Genomic DNA, 24556 nt, shown 5'->3' on the forward strand with positions numbered 1-24556 from the left:
CCAAAACTGAAAAATGGGATCCCGTCATCATCCTTTGGGCTGAAGTTGCCAAAACTTCTGCCCGTACCGCTCCAGGAAGCGCACAGCGTTAGGGCGTGATTCTGCAGCCCACAGCCACGGGCAGCAGCGCGTATCTGTAGGACAGCCCCTACTAGGATGGGTGTGCGAGGCAGGAGGTGCATAATCAGGTAGTCATCTGCTGTGGCTGAACATGAGAAGGTGTTAAAAGCCTGCAGAAAATCGCTATTTTCTGAGGAAATTGTACTAACTATCTTTTTTCCCTACCACTTACTCAAATCACAAGAGGATGAACAACCTATATGTAAGAGTAGATGAATTATTGCTGGACAGACTAATGGCATTTGCTTTGGGCAGAAGGCCTCAGGACTCTATAATGGTTTTATTGCTCTGTTGACCTTACAATCGATGGTTCTAATTAATAATTTCAATTAATATTAAAACCAGTTATTACTGCAGAGGACTCATTTCCTACACTTGCAGGAGACTCTTCATTGATGGGCTTATTCAAAACAGTTCCCATTCAACAAGGCTCTTGCTTCAATTCATACACTGTATTTCTAGGTCTATTATTGCTGGACAGACTAATGGCATTTGCTTTGGGCAGAAGGCCTCAGGACTCTATAATGGTTTTATTGCTCTGTTGACCTTACAATCGATGGTTCTAATTAATAATTTCAATTAATATTAAAACCAGTTATTACTGCAGAGGACTCATTTCCTACACTTGCAGGAGACTCTTCATTGTGATGGGCTTTCAAAACAGTTCCCATTCAACAAGGCTCTTCTTTCAATTCATACACTGTATTTCTAGGTCTGCAGCTGATATTGATAATATTCAAATATTCAAAAGTCACTTAAAAGGGAAAATAAAATAGCACATCTTTCAGTAATCCACATATATCATAGGTGAGTTTTGCAGAGTGCCTACAACATTAAAGAAGCCTAAACCAGAACAAGACCTCTGCATATAGTTTTGCTGAAATTTATCCACTTCCCTTACAGAGAGAAGATTTCAGTAACCAGATTCATGGAAAACAGTGAAAGATGATACTCTCTTGCTTTGTCTGTATTTGCATTTGGCAACCTTTTAAGAAAGCTTTAGCACCCTGTGCTACGGAACAGTTAGACCTGAAACTTAGGGAAGAAAAAAAATCAGTTTTCGAAAGGTTTGTGGAGGTGTTCTGGAGCTGTGCGGTTATGAGGACCTTGTCATCCACTCCTGTAGCCCCAGACTGGGGCCACTGGTTGTGGCTGCAGTCCATGAGAGCAACGCCCGAAGCACAGCATCCCTCATCTGCTGCTGCAGGCGTGGAGAAAAAGCAGGGCTTGGTGGTCTCGACGTGGGCACCCACGCTTCGTGGCTTCTTCTGAACTCAAGCATTTTGTGCCTCAATTGTCCCCATGGAGGAAAAGGGAAATGTTTCACCTCACAGGGATCTCGTAGAAATAAATTATCTAACTGCAGAGAGTAGGGAGAGCCCCAAGTAATGAGCATGGAGAACAAGCCCGAGAGGAAATGAGTAATCCTGCCTCCAGAGCGCAGCCTGGGCCATGCGCAGTAAATAAGGCCTGGGGGCACATATTGAACAATGAGGTTAAATAAAATATCGAACAGCTGCTCATTAAGAGCGACATAAAGCTAGTGAGCCTTCCCACCCCCTGTACGTGATCATCTACCACGGTAATTAAGGGCCGTATTCTGATGTGTGCATGCAAGGGGCAGAATTCGGGCTGCAGAGGCCACCTGGTTTCTGACATTTCCTAGCTTTGGAGTGATTTATTATGAAATCTCAAGGTTATCTACGTAGGCGTGTGTGTCTGAGGGGGAAGCGCTCACCTATTCTGCTGTCACAACATTCAAGGTGCGATGGATTAAGACTTCGCCATAGATGCAGGGAGCTGCAGAGAGAGTACTTACTCACAACTTCAAAAGTGATTTAATTCAGAGCCACATCATGTGGGTGTAATTACTCACTGCAAATGAGTTGCCTCCTATCCTGAAAAAGTCATCCCTAAAGCAGCCCGAGAGCTCTCTGCAGACAGCCGCGGACCCACGCCTGCCACCGCATGTGTGCAAGGCGAGGGTGCTCCACTGGGATACGCAGGAGGTGCTGCGGCTGCGGCAGCAGTGCATACACACACCCAGAAGGCACAAGAGCTCGAGCGATGCCCATTACCTGTTCAGCTAGCAGCGAGGCCAGGCTTGAGTAAGCATCTGCGAACTCTGGGCCGTACTTAATGGAATCCCGCAGTAAGATTACAGCTTCCTCCTTCTTCCCTTGGGACCTGCGGGACAGGGAAGGAGGGGAAAAAAGAAAGAAACGATCCTGTAAGCACATGTTTAGGTCATCCCATTGATTAACTACTTTAAAGAGATGTGAAAGTCCCCGGCTTGACCTTTTCAACAAAGCCTAAATGATTGACTCGCGCCTCCTCTCCACAGTGTGCGTACCCACTGTGGACGCCGAGCATCTCCTCAGCCCATCGCTGTTTCCATATGTTATTCTCAGGAGTTGGAAGGACATAGGCTTTAATAAATCTGCCGTTTGGTCTGCTATTGTGGTGACTGTCATACTGAGCACTAAGCAATGATCCCAGTGAAGACAAAACACCCCAAAAACAGTGCATTCCTCAACCCCACACACTGAAGAGCAAAAAGTATTTTATTTTGGCTATCAGGCAAGCAGTACAGGCCACACGCTCCAAGTGTTGAGTCATAACCACTAGATTTCGTAAACTTCTCCAGTCCTACTGTACATCTCCTCTCAACATTTTTCTTTATGGCAAATACATCAAATTCTGCCCCATTCATCCCATCAGGAGTTAAAGACACATGAAGGACAAGATAGCAAAAGTGTCGCCAGGCATGAAGTACTGCACAAGACCCTCCCAGCGATGTCCTTGGGAAGTCGCATGCCCTACGGGAAGGGATGCTGTTGGGGTAAAAACAGGTTTGCAGTCAGCTTCTGGAGGTCTGGCCCCACTCACGTCACTGAGGCACTGACTCACCTGGGAACAGGACGTTTGCTCTCACCGACCCTGCTCTCACATCAGCAGGTTGGAGACACCAAAACATTTGCATTTCCTTAACAAAAACCCGCAGAGTCTTTGCATGTTCCTAGACAACGAGTGCTGTTATAGATCCACTTACGACTTAGTTAAATTAATACTTTGAAATTGAAATATTGCTAAGTTAAATCTGCCTGGGATCTCTAAATAATTCCTTAGCAAGTCGATCATTAGGCTAGAGGAGTCTGTTCTTCAGTCCCTAAGGATTATAAACAGAGATAGTTGAGAGATGGCTAAGCTGATGAGCTAGGTTTTTTTCCAGCTTTGCTCTGCATGTATTGCCGTGGAAAACGGAAAAGGTTTCCTGAACAAAAATCTAAGGATGTTTATTTATTTGAGCTACAACTTCTCCAGTATCGCTCTGTATTTCTTTCCTTGGAAAAATGAGAAGGTTTCCTGAACAAACATCTAAGGATGTTTAGCTGGACTGGAACAACATTTTTCTTGTGTTGGGTGTACAAAGAATATGAATAGCAGGGCTTACAAAAAGAAACAAAGGGCTCTGGGACACAGAAAATATGTGAACACCTTGCTGCTTTGGCCTTAGATTTCATCTGAATGAGTGACATGGTCAAGTAACCCGATCTTGTTTATAAGGTGCAAATTTCAGCTGATAATATATGTGGCTTTGCAGATTTTTCCCCTTTCTAGTTGTGTAACTGGAAGAATATTTTGCTTGTGCATTAAGCTAAGTAAAACCAGTTGTGCTAGTCTTTTTCTTCTTCCAGTGGTGTTCCATATAAATTACATGAATGAAGCAAAAACAAATAAAGAACCACTTTTCTCCTACACTAATTAAAGACTAGCTAGCTTGTCAATTTATAAAACTTTTGGATCCCTTGGCTGGAGTTTCATGACACATTTTCATAAATCAAAAACAGATGACTGCTTTATAAAGGTATTGACGTTTGGCAAAAAAATGTAGGAAATGCCAGCTACAGAAATAAAAGGATTAAGTGATCCACTCAGCAGCAGTAAAAGTTCCCATTAACCACAAGTATGCACTCTGAACACGGGGCAGCCCTCTTAATTACTCTTTTTTTCAAAATGGACTTTGTTGTTGTTGTTGTTTGATCCAAGAACAATGTTTGTCTCCTGAAAGTGGAGGTAGAGAGGGAAAGATTATGGCATCTTTTTATGTGACAGACTGAATTACATTTAAAAAAGCAGATCCAGTAGTTTCTCAGAGGGCTCAGGCCTGCGAGATGCAAAGCGCTCTGGCCAAGCACTTAAACGCGTACTTAACTTTTATGTATGCAAGTTGAAAATTAATTACTGGCTGAAGTGCTTTGTTGGATCAAGGCCAACACTTTGCAGGATCAAGGCTGTCACTTACATACATCTCCTGCAATCTGGGAGAGCACAGAGCATTGGAAGAACAGTCCAATACACTAATTTACCATAAACTGGGGATCTGGAGCAGGAAAAGCTGGGTAATGTATACCTTCGCTATGACAGAGAGAGGAACAAATTCAACTGACACGAGGAGTCTATGATCACTTAATCCAATTTTTCCCCAAATTACCTTGCCTTACAATGTCCTCTCCTGACTCCCTCTTCCACTTGAGCTCCCAGCCTCCCCTCTACAATCAGCGTGCTTGAGCCGAGAGCAATTTCCAGCAGGAAAAGCTGGGTAATGTATACCTTCGCTATGACAGAGAGAGGAACAAATTCAACTGACACGAGGAGTCTATGATCACTTAATCCAATTTTTCCCCAAATTACCTTGCCTTACAATGTCCTCTCCTGACTCCCTCTTCCACTTGAGCTCCCAGCCTCCCCTCTACAATCAGCGTGCTTGAGCCGAGAGCAAGGAACAGTTCTTTCCATCGGGAGCATCTCTTCCATATTTTTCCAAGTGCCCCGCAGCTGGAGAAGCATCAGCTTGAACCACCCCGTAGGAGTCTGGCAATGCACGGGGCTGTGTGTTGGGCTGTTAGCACTGGAGCAAATTTCATTTGCCACAGAAAGAGTAACCTAGGAATTAGTGCTCTGGAGGACTTTTAACTTTCAAGATTTGTTTTATTTTGTGAAATTAGTTCGACTGCATTAAAGCCAGAAACACAGAAAACAACAAGGGCTTCACAACTGTTCTGAACATCTCAGCTTGGTTTCACACCACAATCCAAGGGGAGCTTGCAGTGTCTAACTGCCCGTCTGAAAGGAAGCCTCTAAGCCTGTTTCACTCCCTGGTTTAAAACTGATTCAGATAATTTAGACGCACTCCTTTGCCATTCATCTATACTATTGTGGATGACACCAAAGTGGGGAAGTGGGCAATACACTGCAAGGCAGGGCTGCTTTTCAGAGGGACCAGGTCTGACAGGAACCTCATGAAGTTCAACAAAAGCAAATGCAAATCCTGTGCCTGGAGTGGGATAACCCTGTGCACAAGCACAGGTTGGGGGATGACTGGGGTCCCGGTGGACGACAAGTTGACCATGGGCCAGCAATGTACCCTACAAGGCAAAGGCGGCCAAGGGTGGGTGCAGGGAAGTGATCCTTCCCCTTTATATGATACTTGTGAGACCACATCAGGAGCAATGTCTGTCCAGAGTTGGGCTCCCCAGTGCAAGAAAGGCATGGACTTACTGGAGGAAGCCCAACAGAGGGCCACTAAAGAAGGTTGGGGCTAGAGCACCCATTGCATTGAGGAGAGGCTGAGTGCACTGTGTCTGTGCAGCCTGGAGAAGAGAAGGCTCAGGGGTGACTTCAGTGCTGCCTGCAACTACCTGGTCGGAGGATACAGAGAAGCCAGAGCCAAACTCTTCTCAGAGGTCCATGGTGACAGGACAAGAGGCAACAGACACAAGTAGGAACATGGGAAATTCTGATTAGATATAAGGAGAAATATTTTTCACTACGAGGGTGGTCAAACACTGGAACAGGTTGCACGGAGAGATTGTGGCATCTCTGTCCATGGAGGTGTTCAAGATTCAGCTGGGCACAGCCCTGAGCAACCTGATCCAATTAGACTTGCTCTGAGCAGCGAGCTTGACCAAATGATCTCCAGAGGTCCATTCCAACCTAAGTTATTTTTTTAATCTACTGTAAATTTGACACTGCCAGTTTGGGTTTTTTTTATAAACAGGCTACAATGTGTATGTGATACTGACGAATAACTACAGCACCTCATGCAACGCAGAGTATCCTAACCAGAGACCATCCAGAAAGCCAGATGCAGTATCACTAAACATTATCACTCAGTTTGCTTCTTTGAATGGAAGGGAGGAATGTTTCACTCTCTGAAAGATCTTAAATCTTGATACATGTAGTATCTAACTGATGTTTTTCAGCATCTTCAGACAGTTACACAAGGCTGTGTCAGCACATTCACATACATACATATCCAGAAGCCTGTATCGGAGAGGGCAGACAGTCCTCCTTCCTCTGAATAGATGGGTTTGCTAAACTTGGACTAAATCACGGCAACAAATGCACAGGACACCTTGTGTGTTACTCTACATTCAGAAGAGAATCAGTCCTTTGAATAAACGCAAGGTTTCAGTGGACATTGTTTCTAGGCATTTCACCTTCCCCTTGAAAATGCAGCCATAACACTCTCAAAGCACGTAAGAGTTATGAGGCTTTTCTTCATAAGAAATAGTGTACTGAATATTGGAGTGCTTTAGTTATGGATAGATACAGTACTGCAAATAAGAAGTTCTCTCCCATTCTTCCTGCAACAGAAAGCTGAGATAAATATTTACTTCAAATGTTCATAATATTTTGGTTCTTGTCTCTTTACAGAATATCCCACAGGCTATAAATTCGTGAGGTTCTGAATACCATTCTGAATGATATTTATCTGTTTTTCAAGCTGTATCTCAACAAAACTGAATCTATATAGAGGAGTTAAATATTTATATAATGGGAAACTTCAAAACAAAACACAAGAAAGCAGCATCAGGCTGCTCTGTGTCACTGATCATGGATCACGAAAGCATTCATCTAAGAACATTCATCTTCTGGCAGATAGCTATCTTCATTATGTGCAAACAGAAAATGGAAACATCCTTTTTCATCTAGGACTTCCACAGAAGAAAACTTAAAAATTCCACCCTGTGGTCCTCAAAACAGATTTTTACTCAAGCTTAAATCACAAGCAATGGATGCTTAAATAGAGACCTTATTTACAGGGAATAATGAGAGGCAGATTCCCACATGGGAATAGCAAACCCATCCTTCCAAAATCCTGGAGTTCCCCTTTCTCAGTACTCCAGAAGAGGTGAAATCTAATATCCGCCATCAGATTTCTACACTACGAGCAGGGGTGGGTATAAGGAACTCAGCAGAATTCAACTGGGAATTCCCCATGCCAGATGGTTTCGTTACGTGTCTCAGTACAAGTAGTGCTGTTACTGGACATGCCTTAAGTGTTGCAGATCTGGCTCTTCCTGATCTGCACCATGCACTGAAGCCTCTGCAAAGGGGACAGAAAATGTTTTTATGGCTTGACCATTTACCCTCCCTCTGCCATATGTTTAAAAATCAAAACACTCTTCATAATGTCTCATAGCACAGCCAGAAAGTAATATCTGCCTGTATTATTCTGCAGGTTTCCATTTGTTACCTAGATTATACCAGCATTTAGTGTCTTCAGAATACTGGTTGCCCTACATACATATATATGAAAGAGTAATTTGAAGAGCCAGGTAGAAAACATAAATAAAGACAAAGCTGTAGGAAGGGGCAGCTTGAAATCTCTGCCTCGTTCCCGTCTGGTCATCTCACAAGTCACCTCAGGCTCCAGCATGGCTGATGATCTCTGCTAAGTTGATGGATGATCCAGGAAAGGTCCTGGCAAAGGGGTTTGGGCTAGTGTTTTAGGGGAGACATTCACATAGGATCTGCCTGCACAGCATCTGCTTTATGTATGTGCTAATCCCTCCACCATGAACTCTACCTATTTTTAGCAGGTTTTTTAAAGCTGAATGGGGAGATGAGGACACCCAGTTTCCATTATAATGAATACTATTGGTGTGTCCAGATGTACTAGGTTGTTTTGGAAGCCTAAAAAAAAGTCTAGAAAATGGGAGCAAATGGTGTGGGAAAAGGGCAGGTGGAACCTGAGCACTTTCTTTTAACGAGTTTGTTTAGCACAAGCATCACACACCTTTAACATACTGCAATATATGGCACCACAGACGGATGCAGAGCACATACAGTCCAACAAGACACACAGTATCTGAACTATCACATTAGGAAAAACATGACATATTGCACACAAAACAAACAGCAGTTCTAAGAGATTTTCCCACATGTCTCATCTGTGCTTTCCCAGTGCAACAAATCCAGTTTCTACCCATCTGCTGGGTCATAAGAGCCCATCAACAGGCCAGATTTAAACATTATTGACATGGGATATCCTGGTGCTGCTTCTGGCTTACGTCCTTTTGTATTACTATTCTATATTTAAAAAAAAAAATCACAGAGTATAATAACTAAGGCAAACATGATGGATTAAAAGGACAATATGTATTTTTAAACAGCATTGCCACCTAAGATTAATTTCAATCAACCAAACCTGATGAATAATACAAAGACCTTCCATTTCTCTTGTAATAAGACTGTCTTTACCATTTTCCTTTCTTGTGAGCATTCCAGTAAAGCACTTACCTACTTTCTATTTAAGAATTACTCAGCTGCCATATTCTAAGCCCAAACCATCAGGTTTACTTGTAATATTATTCTGATAATTTCTCCACCACCAAATGGACCAGGCAGAACTTCAGCAATACACTTAATATCTGCCATATAAAATCACACTCAAAGTAACATTTCAGAACCAGAGAGATCAAGCATATTTTGATGAGACAGTGCCACTGTAAAACCAGCCCAACACTAAAGCCCGATCTGCTTTAAAAGATTTACCAGAGATCTATTAACAGCAAAATAGGTGCAGTTTATATCAGCAAAAATGTACTTTTACTGCTGTAGTTTATGCAGTTCTGTCAGCAAATAACACGCTAGCCTCACAAAAACAAGGGGGGTTTTGCTGGTGCAAAATAGTAATGCAGGAATAGAGATACATTTTTTTTTTTAATTGCACCCCCAGCAGATCTTATCATACTGGCAAAGCTTCTCGTGTAGATTTAAGTTCAGTCTTTAGATATGGTTAGTCAAATTAATTTGCATGATTATGATCATCTGCTATTCTCCTTGCTAAAGGCTGACACTCTAAACAACGAGTGAAATTACGAGCTGATTAACTTGTTTTCTTGCTCAGCAGAGTAACCATATGGGGATGTAAGCCAGCTTTCCCCTCAAATCCAGACCCACCCCCTCTGCAATGGGATGAACCTTCTGCTGCTCTGAGCATCTCAGAGTTAGGTGCTTATGCCTAAACTACGTATCGACCTTCCATACAGCTAATGAGGAGAAGTGAGAACTTGCAGAGAGGGATTTGTTGGATTTGTGTTATTTATTAGATCTGCATCAGATGCCTGTCTTTGAACAACATGGCTTGCTCCACTGGAAAGGCTTACACCTCTCCATTGAGATCGGAGTCTCAGGTGACTAGTTGGGTTTAGGCACCTCATTTTTTGATGCCTGATTTGGAACAAGTGACTTCCCTCCAGCTGAAACACAATTGTAAACAGCACCTGAAGTGATGTGGCAGACAGCATAAGGATATCCAAACTAAGCTTCACCTTTGTGCCGGCACTCTTGGCCGGCAATAAGAAATAATGCCATTCCTTCATCAGTTAGCAGAAAAAACTACTTTGGTGAAGCGTAGAGAGAACGTGAATTTTCTTGGTGCCAGTTCTGCATTCAACTTACTTGAGCAGGTTGCCGAGATTGAAGAGAGCTCGATTGTGCTGAGGGTTTAACTGAAGGGCCCTTCTGTAGTAGTCCTTTGCCTCCACCACGTCTTTGGTCAATGTCCCCAAGTTGTTGAGAGCACTTGCGTGACGAGGGTACAGTCTAGGAAAAATGAAATACCATGTTACAGACACTCATTAATTGACAAATAAAGCTGAGGTCACTAATGCTGCCACCACTGTTGTTTGGCACTCGGTAAAGTGAAGGATGTCAGCTAGGAAACACTGTTTTCCCTTCATTTGCTGCAGGTCCTGACGGGATCCTGAGGAACCTTTTCAACTCCCAAAGAGATTGCAAATCAGATCTTCTCCTACAGTTCCTGTATGCCTTCAGGACAAAAGGGAACACTGAACAGCTTCAAAAGCCTATTTTACCCTCCAAGCAAAAGGCAAAGTGACTAAAGCAGCTTGAATGTCCTTATTCAAAATGTTTTTCAAACAAGCAAGAACTGCTTTGTCAAAAATATGTTCCCAATGGAAATATGTTTTGACATATACAGAAACCAACACAACACTGTTTAAATTGATCTGTTTTGTTTTTTTTTTTGTAAATCAGTTTTCCACAATAAAAGTGATAATAAAGTGCAAAAGGAAACTTGAAATCAGCTGTTAAACAATGTTTTCAGGACCAAGCAAAATGATTTAAAAATCTGGAAACAGACTGCTTAACAGTATGAATTCCCTAAGCTTCTAGTTGTATTTTTTTACCACTTGGTTACGTTCTCCTTTTAACTCATCTGTTGATCTTTCTTTACATCTAGCCGTTTCAGTTATAACACTACATATTGGGCCCAGTGCATCTCTGTTATAATTCTCCATGAACTAAGCAGCACGTTGTGGTCCATTCAGCTGCTTAAATTCTCAAAGTTGTGCTCCTACATTAATATTTTGGTTTGTAGGTCTTTCACCAGAAAACTCCAGAGATGAAAGTGATCCAGGGCAAGATTTAGCACCCAGGACCCTTTGTATCATAGATGGGTGAAAACAGGTTCATTATGATAAAGAAATAAATCTATGACAGTAGCCCACTGAGGTCCCAGGCAAGCTGGGAGACGAGCTGTGTGAGAAGGTCTGATGCTCTGGTATGAAATGGTGCACAGGTGCTTGCCCACTGAACTCCTCCAGATGATCATTTCATTCAAGACAGGGAGGAAGCGGGTTAAGATGGTCAAGGCTTCAGTTTGAGAAGATCACGTCGCAAATTCTGCTGCCACCGCAGATTTTCTATTTCAGATGAGGACAAGTCATCTGACATTTCTTTGCCTTAGGTCCCTGTTCATGGGAAAGTGATGTGGACAATGACATTAAAAGTAGTTGGCTATGATAGCCCAGGGTACGGCATGAGGAGGGGCATTTAAAGGAAGAAGAAGGGATTAAGACTCTATAATATAGTCTGACTCTAAAGTTTACAACTGTTTTTAATCTAAGACTTTCCATGGTGTTTTTTTTTGCCTGGAGTTTTTCATTATGTCAGTTCAGCCCCAGGATTTTCTGTGCTTAAGTACCATGAATAATTTAGCATTTTGTACACTGCTGCAACATTCGTATCAGTCACATTTTCGCTCCACCGCACATAAGTGATTCTGGCAGGGTCTTACTCGGGGGTGAAGCTGGGAATGCACGAGGGAACGGCGGGAGAAGTGGACATGCACCAGTAACAAACCCAGGATGCTTCCTACAACTAAGTAAGAGAAGAGCCCCAAAATCCTTTTTCCACCCAACACCAAGCCTAGCGAACAACAATTGCAAAGCCACATAGTCGAGGAGAGAGCGTTCAAGGATGCAGCCACATACGTTTTTTAAAACTTCGCCTATTATACTGACAAAGGATAAATGTAGCGACCACCACTCATAGTAACTAACGACTGCAGACTCTGTCAACATCCCTCACGTACAGATAAGCATCCCATCTCTCAGAGGTAACCACTTCTCATGCTGCAAGCCCTCAGGTGCAGCATACATGTCTCAAGTGTCTGCACTGCCCAGTGTCCATTCACCCACGCTACCTGCACTCCCTGCTCAACTGATTTTTGAAGAGTTCCCTAACTGATCTTGTCAGAGAGGAGCAAGGAGTAGGAGAACCAAGGCTAGACCGCAGTTGGCACAGAAACATCACTTTCCATCACTGAAGCTACCCAGTGAGCCTGCGCATTTCGAGATGTGAGAGGTTGCCTGCGCTTACAGAAGCATCAGCAAAGGACAAGACGGTAATGAGCGTATAGTGTTGAGTCTTGACCTTGGCCCTAAAATCCACTGGTTACCAAGGCTAAGTCTTCCCAGCTGAAGCAGGCTGGGAGAAATGCTTTCCACAGCAACAGTAGGGGAGCAACGGAAAGGACCAAGCTTGCTTGCTCTTCAGCACTTGGGATGCAGCTCGGTGTGATACCTTGTCCAGGATCTTGAGGAAAGAACGTCCTATCTACCTTAGGGCAAATGACTGAGGGCTCAGCCTTGTTTCCCATTTCTTCCATGGGATTTTGACATTGTTTTGGACCAAAAAACGTTTGGGAGTTATATTTTTGAGGCTTTTTTTCCAGTTGGCTATGATAAAAGCCGTACACTACTTTTGTCAGTACTCACACATAAAAACAGCTCTAATATCTGACATGAAGTCGCTTGAGTGACGAGTGGGCAAAAGTATTTCACACAATTCTTGGGAAAGTCAGAAACAGATCAACATTTTACAGCCCTAAACCTGATGGTTTTGCTCTCAAACTTTCAGAAATTAATTCTGTTCTTGGCCTCTAGTCCTCCCATGACATTTTAGGCCCAGGAGATTTGCTTGCACCAATTTGGAGAGGAATGAAAACTCAAGATTAAAAGAGAGAACTGATTTCACCTTTAAATTGCAGAGTTCTGACCAGCAGCTCCATAAATACACTTCTGAGCTCAGCACTAAAACCTCTCAACAGCAAATCACAGGATGCAAGCACGTCTCCCATATATCCTGGGCTCTATTTCTTGTTTTACATTTATTCATTACATCTCGTCGCCCCTTCCAAGAAATGCAAGTGAAAAACCAGAACCTCAGCTAGCACAAATTGTCAGCTTAAAGCTGCTTAGCATCTGGCCCAAAGAACTTCCAACATTTGCAGTTTTACATATTTGAACAAACATTAAGAGAAAAATCTGAGCACAGTGAGATAAGGCTGTGTTGTTGGGCTTTGCCATTAGGGTTCAGTTCTTTATGCTTTTATTTGGAATATTACTTCATTATGGTGGTACAGCAAATGTCACTCAACTGAGTTCGGCCCAGAGCATAACCAAGCCCTCAGAGAGCATCACCTCTAATAAAGTAACCAGAGCCAGAGCCTGAGCCCATGACCATCCACACCGTCATACTGTTAACATGATCCCTCACCGTTTTATAGCACCTTCAAATAGTTCCCAGGAGTGGTCCAGGGCTGAGCCCAGACCAGGGGTCTGGTCCCAAAAGCCAGCTTGGGCTCAGCCACTGTCTCTCGGAGGACACAAGCACTTACTGAATGCTTGCAGGTCAATTTATGCCAGTTGGCCTCAGAGACAGAGAATGGGGCCCAGGCCCTTTTTTATTTATTAATATGGATGATGACTGAAGGACTAATGGCCTTACTCAAACTACCCTCTGTTCGTGCACAGCCACCGCTGTTAATAACAGCTTCCTGGGGATGAACCAGAGTAGAACAAAGTCTTGTGGCTGGATTTACAGAGCATCATAAAACTTGACCACAGGTGACTAATTAAAGGAACATTTACTCAAGAACTCTCAAAATGTTTCTGCAAAACTTGCAGATACACCATTTGCAAACTGGTTTGCTTTTTGCTGTCTGTGATCTATTATTTTAATGAACGGTGGCACACGTACATTCTTTTTCCATTTTTATGTTATCGGGAGGTTTGTGCTGTTTTTCAAGACTTTTGGAATTGTTCCCAATGATTCCCAATGTCTACCTTGCTTATTTTGAAAGTAAGCTCTCTGATGCAAAGATTGTCTCTTCCCCACGTGTATTTATTTCTTGGAAGGGTCAGAAACACATTAGCAGGACAAGGAGGTCTCCAGTTAACCTGAAGCCTCTTCATGCCACAATAACGATAATACTCGGAACCCAGACCTTGTTTTACAAATAGCCGGGACACTCTGAGATGCAAGGAATCAGTTGTTGGAACATATATACCTTGTTTTGCAACTTCTCTTAAGAAACAAAGCTTTCTATCTGGACACACACGGAGCTGTATTTTCCTTGCCACCACCATTGATAATGGTAACAGTCTGCAGGCAATATCCTTCTTGCTATGCATCTGATTAGGTAGAAATTCCTCTAGGCTTCACCTAATCAAATGCAAGTGCTGCATTATTTATGAAAGAAAGCTGAATTTCATTAAACTTATTCTACAAGAAGCAGTTCATGTAAAAAAAATCAATTTCTCCTTTCTTTTAGAAATCAGAATAGTTTTCTTTTAAAACCTACGTTCACAGGTAACTATAATAGAAGTCTTGAAATGGCAAAATTACTTTAAAAAAAAGAAACCAACCCATAAAAGTATATTTTAAATCACACTGGGATTTCATTTCTAAAGAGAAGACAAGTGGAATGTTTCCTTGTTGCAGAATGAATAATTCAAATGATTCCTCCAGTGCTGTATCTGCAATTGTCAGCATAAATTTAAGCAGCTTTCCCTTTAACTATTACAGGTATACACTGCACAAGAACTCCTGTTAGTAATTATCCCCACTTCTTTTAGGCTAGCAAAATTCCCTCTAATACCACTGAACAAAAGCCTCATTGACTTGCACAGTCAAGAGATTTCCAGTTTCACAAGAAGATACCAGGCATAAAACATATACAGTCATCAAAACGCTGATGACCATTTATTTTGCTTTTTATTTTAATGCTGTTATCACCTGAAACATTCGTTTTTAAAAAAAAATTGAGAGGTTTTGTTTGGCAACATAACTGAACTACAAGACAATTTCCAAAAAAAAGAGAAAGGGAGGGAATTTGTTGTCATGGCTACAACCTATAATCCACCAAGAATTTTAATTCTTTTAATTCAGATTGAGACAGACCACTTAAACAACTGGCAAGCTCTGCTTGCCGCCCTGCCTTTAAACAGCCCTTAGCCTAGCGCCAGAGGTATTCAGGGGGCAAAAGACATTAACGTGACAACTCCCCACTCACTCTTAAGAGCATTATGTGGGTTTTGCACAGCCATCGCTGTGCGGGGGCAGAGAGCAACAGGGGATGGGGCCAGGCTAATGTGCAATTAGCATGGGAAACTACCACGAACAGCACGGAAAAGGCTGCAACGCTGGCTTTCAGGGGTCCAGGCAGCCCCCTGCAGCCACCACATGATAAAAGGGGTTATTGAAAGCAGTCCAGAGCCACCTCTCAGAGCTGGGACAGCCCTGAGGTGTCGCGCACCGGGGTGACTCTCCCTGACACCCCAGCCCAGTGCCCAGCCCCTCACCGCCCTCCAAGCATCGACGATAAGCCTGTTGAAAGTGTGTTCCCAGTGACTTCAAACATGAGTCCTTAAAGCCATTATAAAAGCTGTAAGCAACACTGGCCATGATAAACCTAATGGCCATGCCACAGCAGCAGCAGCAGCAGAAAGGAAAAACCTGCCCGCATCATCTTGCACCATATTTGAAGGGGCTCCAAACGTATTCATTTCTGCTAGAGAGAAAAATCAGCAACTGATTCAGCTGGAGATCTAGCGTGCCTGTTTTCTGTTAATACATCTTTTGATTAAAGAATGCGTTTAAACTTAGCACTCACGGGGAATGCTCCACCTTTGAAGCAGCTGTGATTAATTACCACTGCTGTGCTGCCATGAGAAAACAGGTTGTGTTACCTCTCTCGTGGTAAGAGGAGAAGAGGGGCTGAAGAGCCCTGGGACAGACCTCCTCTCACCGGTCCTCCGTACCTCAGGATGCCACCCTGCTACCCGCTCTCGGCTCTCCCGGTGCCTGCACGACCCTACTGCAACACTCAGCATCCATGAGGCTCGCTTCAGCCAGATTAAGCATGCAGAGTCAGGCCTTAATTACCCAAACCCAATTACTTGCTGGCAGCATGGCAACTTGTTTTTAAGACAGGTTTTGCCCCATTCCAACACATACTGTAATATTTTATTGGCATCATTTTGCCAACAAAAATAAGAATGTTATGTGAATAATGTTTCATCTGTGCCAAATTTTTATACTGCCCATTTTATATTTACTCCGGTATACTATTTCAAGCCAATTTTCCAATTTTAGTATTACATCACACTCATTTTCATGTATTTACGTAAGTTCTCAATAAAGCTTTATGTCAGGTTGAATTAAAACTTGATGTAATTCCGGGACCAGTCATCCTACGGCGAACAATCCTGCACTGGCAACAACTCGGGCCATGGCCTCGTGGTAGCGTGGCACCTTGTTCTGAGAGCTGCTCTACATGATGCGGAGACGTGTAGGTCACGGAGCCAGATCCTATGTCTTTCTCAAAAAGACCTTCAATCTGCAGCATTTGAATTCCTTTTATAGAGGAAGAGATGATCCTGCAATATTAAGCAGCAGCTGGTTTTCTCTTGAAGCGTTTTAGTAGTCACATCAATATTTCCTCAAAGGTAACACCCTTCGGCTTGGCAGAAGGATTGTGGCAGGCTGGGATCTTTTATATTTAAAAAAAAAAACAAAACTGGAAATCCTGTTGAAAGTCAGGCAAGTGAGAGATCTAACACTTTTAAGTTCCTTTGAAAGCCTCAGGCATAATCTTCTTCAGTGAAAGCGTGACAAAGCAGTCAGACTCCTGGCTGTACACAGCATGGCCTGGTGTTGGGTATTACATCACGCCCATTTCCACGTACTCAGCTATGAGGTGGTCCAGCTCAGCGCCTGACGCAATGCTAGGAATAAGGCAGGGAGCGATCCCACCCCAGCATGGTGCTACAGGCTCTCAGAGCATCTCCAAGCGGTTCTGCGGGTCCTGCTAGGGTCCTCACTAGTGTTACACAGACCAGCTCAGGTCCCGATGGAGGTCCTGCTCAAGAAGTCAGCAGAGGGGGTGCCTGATCACCAGTGCCTACGGCTATTTCAGACACCCACCCAGGGTGTCCTCCCCCTGCTGCTGCTGAAGGGTGGGGGGGATCCCCTGCAGATGCCTTGGGTGCCCCAACCCACCTCAAATGTCTTCTACCTTCCAGTGGGCAGAAGTCACCCACGTTTCGGCACTGAGCACCTACAACATGGACACTGAGAGACGGTGCTCATCTCTGCCACGTTTCCCATGTGGCCTGGGACAAGTCTGTCTCTCAGGGTCTCCATGCCCCGTCCCTAAAGTGACAATAATAAAACTTCACTTCCTCATAGTATCGCCTCTCTGCTCACAGCACAAGCCCTCTGTGGTGATGACAATCTCCAGCTATGGTCAGTGGCCAGCACAGCAGGATCTTGATCTCAGCTGGGATCTCCAGAGGCCGATTTGGTATAAATAGTAAGTGCTGAATCGCAGCCAGGGATCGGTGGAAGGAAAGAAGGTCCTGGCTGTACAGCTTCTCCCCCCCGCCGGCAGCCCAGCCAGCAGGAACAGCAGCCCACAGGCGCCCTGCCATCAGCGAGCCCTCCAAGGCTGATGGGCAGAGCAGAGGGGACAGCAGCCGTGCTGTACCCTAATATCGAGGGAAACCTCTTCCAGGACAGAAATGTGAAAAAAAGAGAAGCTGAACAGATTTAATCTGTAAATTGACAAAAGCCCCATGAATTCTTTGAGCCTGGCATCCATTAAGAAAAAAAAAAAAACATCCAGAAGCATGCAATTTAAAAAACAAACCTGTAGCACATTAAACAATATTACAATTTATGAATTTCCATTAAATTTTCAAACTTGGGCAGGGGTAGAAGCTTAAGAGTTAGAGTTGAGGGGAAAAAAAAAGAGGATTTTAAGCCAAACAATGTCACAGCTAAATATAAATAAATAAAAGCTTTCCTGCTAAATTCATACGTTCCCTGCAATGCCGAGGCAACATGAGGTTATCAAAGTGGGCTGCCTGCTTATGCTCTCACATAAAGAATTTATGCAGGATCCATGTAAGTCCTGAAAATCCCAGAAACCACTCAAGCCCAACAAAGGACTAATTATTCATGACACGCCTGACTTACAGACAGTGCGAACAGTGCAGGCGCCTCCACAGAGCCCACAGAAACTACAGGGACACCACAGCAAACAGGGAGACCATCGGGTGAGTTCTTCAACCAAACCGTTACATGAGGGGATGAAATAACAACATATATCTCGCCTAAGCAGATGGGGTGAAATCACGCCTGTCATCTCCCAGGGTTCACAGGTGCCGGAGGAAACTGTACAGCCCCATACTGCCACCCGTGATCACGGCTGTCTCTGACACGTCTGGGGGTTGCCTTCGTCTTCGATGTAAATCAGAGCAGCCCCATTCCAGCACCGCCCAAATTGCTCGAAGGGGCCGTTCAAATGTCTGGGGATGAGCAGAGTGCTGCAACTCCTCCTGCCAAGCCTTCACAGAAAGTCTCAAGGTTATCCTTGACAGACACGTGCTGGGAACCAATTTTTCTGCTGCCCCTTGGTAAGGACACCAGTGAAGGCAAGTCTCTTATGATTTAGCACAACAATAATCAGCGCTACCTGGTCATTCTTTGAGAAAAAATAGTCACACAAAGTTTTCATAGACAAGGATGGCAGGCTAGGGGAAAAGAAATGGCTGTGGGAACAATGAATAATTAACCTTTGGATTTGAGGTTCTCGTTAGCCAAAAGTGAAAAGTAGACTCGAACATCTGCAAAATACAACCATAAGTTTCTCTCTGCATAGCCCACGTAAAAAATGAAGTAGACCTCTTGTCCCAGTAAGACAACAGCTTTGTAGCTTCATTAGGGAAGCATTTTCCATTCCCCAGATTTTTAGCATCAGTCCTTGATACGTAAGTAGTCAGAGCAATGACGCAGTGTCTGAGGAAGGCTATAGAGCAGTTGTTCTCATAGCTATGAGGGCTCTTCTCCACGAAGATGCGTTTGAAAAGCCAGCAAGTCCCTGAAGGACAGTGTAGAAGGACCAGCACCCATGACAGAAGCCACGCTCTAGGAAGGGATGCTGCCTGTAAATACCATCAGTCCCTGATACGTAAGTAGTCAGAGCAATGACGCAGTGTCTGAGGAAGGCTATAGAGCAGTTGTTCTCATAGCTATGAGGGCTCTTCTCCACGAAGATGCGTTTGAAAAGCCAGCAAGTCCCTGAAGGACAGTGTAGAAGGACCAGCACCCATGACAGAAGCCACGCTCTAGGAAGGGATGCTGCCTGTAAATACCAGTGTCCAGGTGTGAGCTATACATACATCTGCCCATCCCAGCAGGAACATCCAGCTTCCAACACTGTCAATGCAGTTACACTGCACATGTATTGCCTCTGCATCAGGGCTCATGGTTGCACTTACACCAGTTTGGTTTTCAGTAAATAAAAGCCCATGCCTTGATTGATTGGTATTTGATCAATAAAAAGCAGAAATACTGAGCAGAGATGGAGTACACCCCGAAACAGGCAGGGATTAGTGCTTTATAGAGAACAGGTTCAAAAATAAATTACACTGGCTGAAGTAATTTGGCCATCATCCCATGCACTGTGTTGTAAAGGCCATTAAGGCTCTGATTCAAATTATCAAGCAGCCTTTTCCGCCATCAATTACTATTAAATCACTCAACAATTTTGTCTAGCTTCAGGCATATATATACACGAGAGCACCAGCTACCCCAAAAGCCTATTGTCTAAGTGCGATTCAGAAGAACACCGCGCAAAGATGTTTCCGACTGCTTGGACGTGATCTGCCTCAAGTCTGTAACATCCACTAACACAGGGTAATACGTGGAGTCTCTATGAAGATGTTTCATCAAATGCCTAACCAGAGGGCTTGCTCCAAGGGCCTGACCTAAGTAACATTAAGTGTCAGAAAGGCACTCACGGTTTCGGGAGCAAATGCAGCCCTGGCAGTCACAGCAAAGCAGTGCTGCACATTTTTGACTCACTGTAAAAACAGGCTAACAAATGGTGCTGGTATTTTAATTCTTTCCAGAAATAAATCACAGATGGTATCCAAGGCCACCTGCAGTCCATGCTGAGAGGCATTTTCAAGGCACACACGCAGACACACACACACATAAAGGGCTGTACGAACACAATTTTTTTACTGCATGGAGAGTGCAATTTAACCGAGTTTAAAGAACCCCAGATACTGTTGATTTAAGATATATAAAAACCCAGCAGGTAGGTGTGTGGGAAAGCTTAGCAAGAAACCTGAGTCCCCCTTACAGCATTAGGGCTTTATTTCTAAAGTGGAGTGAGGAGGAAGAGCAGCCCCGCTTTCTCTTTTTCTACCTATTCCAGTGATGTTATGCACCAATTTGATTTCCTCAGTGAGGGATATGGATATGGTACCCATACTGCTTCCTCCTCCTCCTCCCTCCCCCACCTAGCTTGCATTCAGGTACCAAGTATACATAAGCATGATCTCATGACACTTCCTGATGCCACAAACCAGTATTCCCAGTTTCCATGCTGCGAGCAATGCTCTAAGCCGTATTATTTGCAAACTCTGCAAGAGCCAGACCACACATGTCGCAGCACCAAGTGTTTTCATACTGGTTCATCTGCCTCCTGGCCCACTCTCTCCTCTCTCTCTCAAGGCTGAGCACCAGAGCAGTTGGCTGAGCCACAAAGAAAGCCAGCCCAAGGGTTCCTGCTTGCTGCGCAGAGGCTCCCTTCTCTGGAGGATGCCACAAGGGAGAATGGAGATTTCTGCATGGCAGACTGGTCCCCTTCCCACTCTGTTTGGTCAGCAGTGTTTGGCAGGGAAAGTCCAAGGGGAGCTTGTGGCTATGAACCTGTTGATGGACACGTACACACACACAGGCATACTGCAAACGTATGTGCACTCTCACATACACACACTGGTGCATTTATGTGCATAAACTCACAGTATTACATATATGGTGGATACCTCCTGCAGGACTCTATATTATCAGATATTCCACTGATGCTAAGATTCAGTTCACCCACTTGCCCATGCCTCCCTTGGGGAAGAGCAGCACCCCAGAGAGCAGCTCCGGGTTGCCCCAGGGTGCCTGATGATTCAGTGTCAATCTGAGTCTCTCTCTCCTGGCCTTACTGTCTGTAGTTCTTTCTTTCCCGCACTTTTCCTTTTTTAGTGCCCCAATCCCTGTTCATTTTTGTGACTTTCATCCGGCAAAAATCAGTTATGAAGAAATAATGCAGTTCCAATTCAACCATTTTGTATCATTTGATGGTCACAGTGTCTGCCTTTACACAAAGATAACTCTCCCCTACTATTAACTTAAACACAATACTCTACTGACATTTTTTAATTAAGGGCAAATCTATATGTTTTTATGCCCAAAAGTGCAAACATGAAATTTTAGATGTTGACCTTTTGCTGGACACAGAAATATAGCTTGAATAGCACAGAATTATTATTAGCACATTTATTCATGCAATTCCAGCAAGAAACCCAGCAACCTCCTTCAGCCCCACCTGCTGTTGCTCACATCGATCTGCCATCCATGGGAAGCACGGCCCTGGCAACAAACACGGAGATAGAGAGGGTAAGACTGAGCTGCTTTGGGAATTAAAATTTTGAATGAGTGCAACTGTAGCAGGTAAGGCGAATTTTTTTCCCCCTCCATTGTTAAAAGGGTTATTAAAGATATAACAAACGTTCATCAAATGGGTTTTAAGGCTCTGCTGTTTTTCTCTCTCTGCATGTCAGCTCATGTGCGCTCCTGAGGAGCGATAAAACAGTCTCAACAGCAACGTCAAGCAAACAAGGCTGGGGAGAAGCAGCGCAAAAGCTTGGTAACTATCAATAACAGCAAAAATGTCTTCATTAGCACACCGGAGTTGTTCTTCATATTTGCGTGAGGTTGCACGACTTCATATTCACGCTCACAAACATGAGAGTGGCGAGACAAGTTTTATTTCAGGTAAGACCAGCACTGTTTGATCTCCAGCAGCAGGGGGTCTCTGAAATTCCTAGCAACAGCCACAAATCTGCAGCAGAAGCAGCAGCAAGAATGTTAAGGCCAGCTTTCAGAGTAGCCACGGTCAACTCACATCTCAGACGGAGTATTTCTGGCCTTTACTTTTTGCAGGAAAAAAACCAAACAAGTATCTCCTGGGGTCACTACCATATGTCAGGCAAACCAGCGAAGCAGTCTAATCCAGCAGTGTGTTTTTCTTGTTTTACTGAAGGCAAGCTGAAAGGTTTATAACCCACTGCTGCAACTGCAAAATGCCAGCTGTTCGTCAGATTTGCTTTACGGGTAACTCATCTTGCATGTCCGAAGGGCTCTGCTTCCATTCCCTTTTTAGGAACCCAACGTACAGCAGGAACTTTTCCTACGTACACAGAACTTTTTTTTCTTTTCATTCTCCCCCTCTCCAATTCAAATGTTGTTCTCCATTTTTGCATTTCATTTCAGTTTTCATTTCCCCCGCTCTTGGACAGCATGATTAGATCACACTAATTACCTAAGCCTAAGTCAAGGTGTTGTGTCACCGGCCCCTGGGCTGGGGTGAGGAATGAGTTTTTTGACAGGCCACCTGCAAGGACATCAACAGGTGGCTGACAGGATCAATTGCCAAGTTTGCCTTGGAAACCTGCCCTGCAGTTTCACTGTCAGAGAAAACACATTCTTCTCCTCCACCATTTATCTGCCCTGAAATTAACAGAGATACACGTGCCAGCAGAGGATCCTGCCTGCCTTTGAAAGTAGGAATGGGATCAACTTTCCCAGGATTTAGTCTCAATTGCTATCATTTGACTATGTAACCTGCATGCACTTCAACATCCTTTCCCACAGCTATAGCTACAACATCACCTGCCTACTTCACAGGAGCAATGGGTTGCTTTGCTAAATAGCTACATGGCAACTGCCACTTCTGGCAGAGAAGCAGCGCGTGGAAACGCATCGTTACGTTGGTGGAATGGTAATTGCGAGCGGTTCAAGCAGCCAAGTGTGGACTGACAAGATCACTTTTGTTTAGCAAACAGTTAAACTAATTCACCGGAGACCAAGCAGACCTACATTGTAATTTGGCACAAGCTTTTAGAAGGGAGCTGGAATGATGGATGAGCCATCACCCACGTGTCTCAGACAGAGCCGGTACGGGGCGATGCTGCTCTCCCTCTCCTACCTCCCAGGAGCTCCCAGGTGGCAGTGGCAGCAGCCCGTGTCCTTATTGACTCCATTTCCTTATTAATTCCCTTATTGATCTACTCACTGCACACTAGGCAGATATGATATTTTTATCTCCTGTACTTCTGACAGTGCTGCCGCTGGATTGTGAAGCCTCTTGAGTAGCTTGCGTTTTCTGTAATCTGGGGACTATGGATCCACCCAGACTCACCCAGAGAGCAGACACCTGGGTGAGGGGTACCTGGGGGAAATTGGGGAAGCTTGTTGTGTTAGCACCTGAGCTGCTGGTCTGCCTGCTCCCTGATGAGGAAATTCACAGAGTAAGTGGTGCTTCAGCCTCCCAGCTGTTCTTCCATTTTCAGGTCAGGCCAGTGGCCAAAAACACGCTGAACCATCAAAATCTGGTCAGGATATTACAGCTACTACTTCCTTCTCTCTAATTGTAGAGTAATTGGTCTACAATCAGAGCAGTGATTGCAAAGCTGGAGTCTGTGAGGATGGGTAAATAGCTTGGACATGAAATCTGTTCTTATCTGTGATACCCATCTAGGGCCTTGCACTATAGCCAGCATCGTGTTGCCTGTCCCACATTCATCACCTTCTCTACTGCTTCAACACAGCCATCATGCGTAGGCACCTAGCGGAGGCTGCAAGGCCTACACACAACCGCCAGGCATTTCAGAAGGGGTATGTCTGAGGGGAAAACATGGAATGTAATTCTCAACAGGAGAACACACTACGCTTTTTACTTACACGGTTTTATTGCTTATTACACAGGCGGGAAGAGGGATAAAGATAAAGATAAAGAGGGAAGAGGTGGGAAGAAGGGATAAAAATAAGGAAAGCGTAAGTGCAGAGATATGAGGTGGTGGGACCAAGTAATCCCAGTGATGGAGACAGCAGGAGACTCCCAGCTCCTGGTCTGCACTGCCGGGTCAGATAGCGAACGTGCAAGGTGGGGACAGAGGCTTGCTTTCCAAAAGTGCCAGCTAATCCTGAAATTCCTGAAGCAAGTGGAGCACTAGCACCAGTGCCACTGAGACACTGAGCACCTAGAGAAGAGTGCGGTTGGTTCTGTGTGGCTCCAAGCCCCAACAAGGCTTTGGATGCTCTATAAACAATACCATCAGCACAAACCGTGCTATCTAATAAAGTTGAGGAAATGTTTGCAATCAGTTCTCAAAACATACTCTTTCATAATTGAAATACTGCAGAGCAGAACACAGCATTATAATAAATGGGTGCTGCTGAGTTAGAGAAGAGCAATATCTTTTGTCAGCAAATCCCATTTACACAAGCAGAGGCAATGTCAGTACGAGCAGTTATGTTACTCTCTGCACTAGCACGTTCACTGCAGGGCTTGGATAATTTTTGTCAGTCCCTCTTCTTTTTAACTTGCAATGGGCTTTTCTGGTAAGTTGGAGAAAGTTCAGAAACTAGC

The 24556-nt window shown here is 44.2% G+C and overlaps 1 protein-coding gene across 1 annotated transcript in view; it reads right to left on the reverse strand.

Moving 5' to 3' along the window:
• The window catches only part of TMTC1 (transmembrane and tetratricopeptide repeat containing 1), a 187494-nt gene that overhangs the window by 11289 nt on the left and 151649 nt on the right, over positions 1-24556 (reverse strand). The window contains exons 12-13 of the mRNA XM_009288397.1: positions 9874-10017; positions 2199-2307 (exon numbers count right to left, since the gene is read on the reverse strand). Coding sequence (XP_009286672.1) covers positions 2199-2307; positions 9874-10017 — 253 coding nt within the window. The remainder of the gene's footprint in view (positions 1-2198; positions 2308-9873; positions 10018-24556) is intronic.

This window comes from Aptenodytes forsteri, unplaced genomic scaffold, assembly GCF_000699145.1.
Source record: "Aptenodytes forsteri isolate BGI_AS27 unplaced genomic scaffold, ASM69914v1 Scaffold56, whole genome shotgun sequence".
Classification (NCBI taxonomy): Eukaryota; Metazoa; Chordata; class Aves; order Sphenisciformes; family Spheniscidae; genus Aptenodytes; species Aptenodytes forsteri.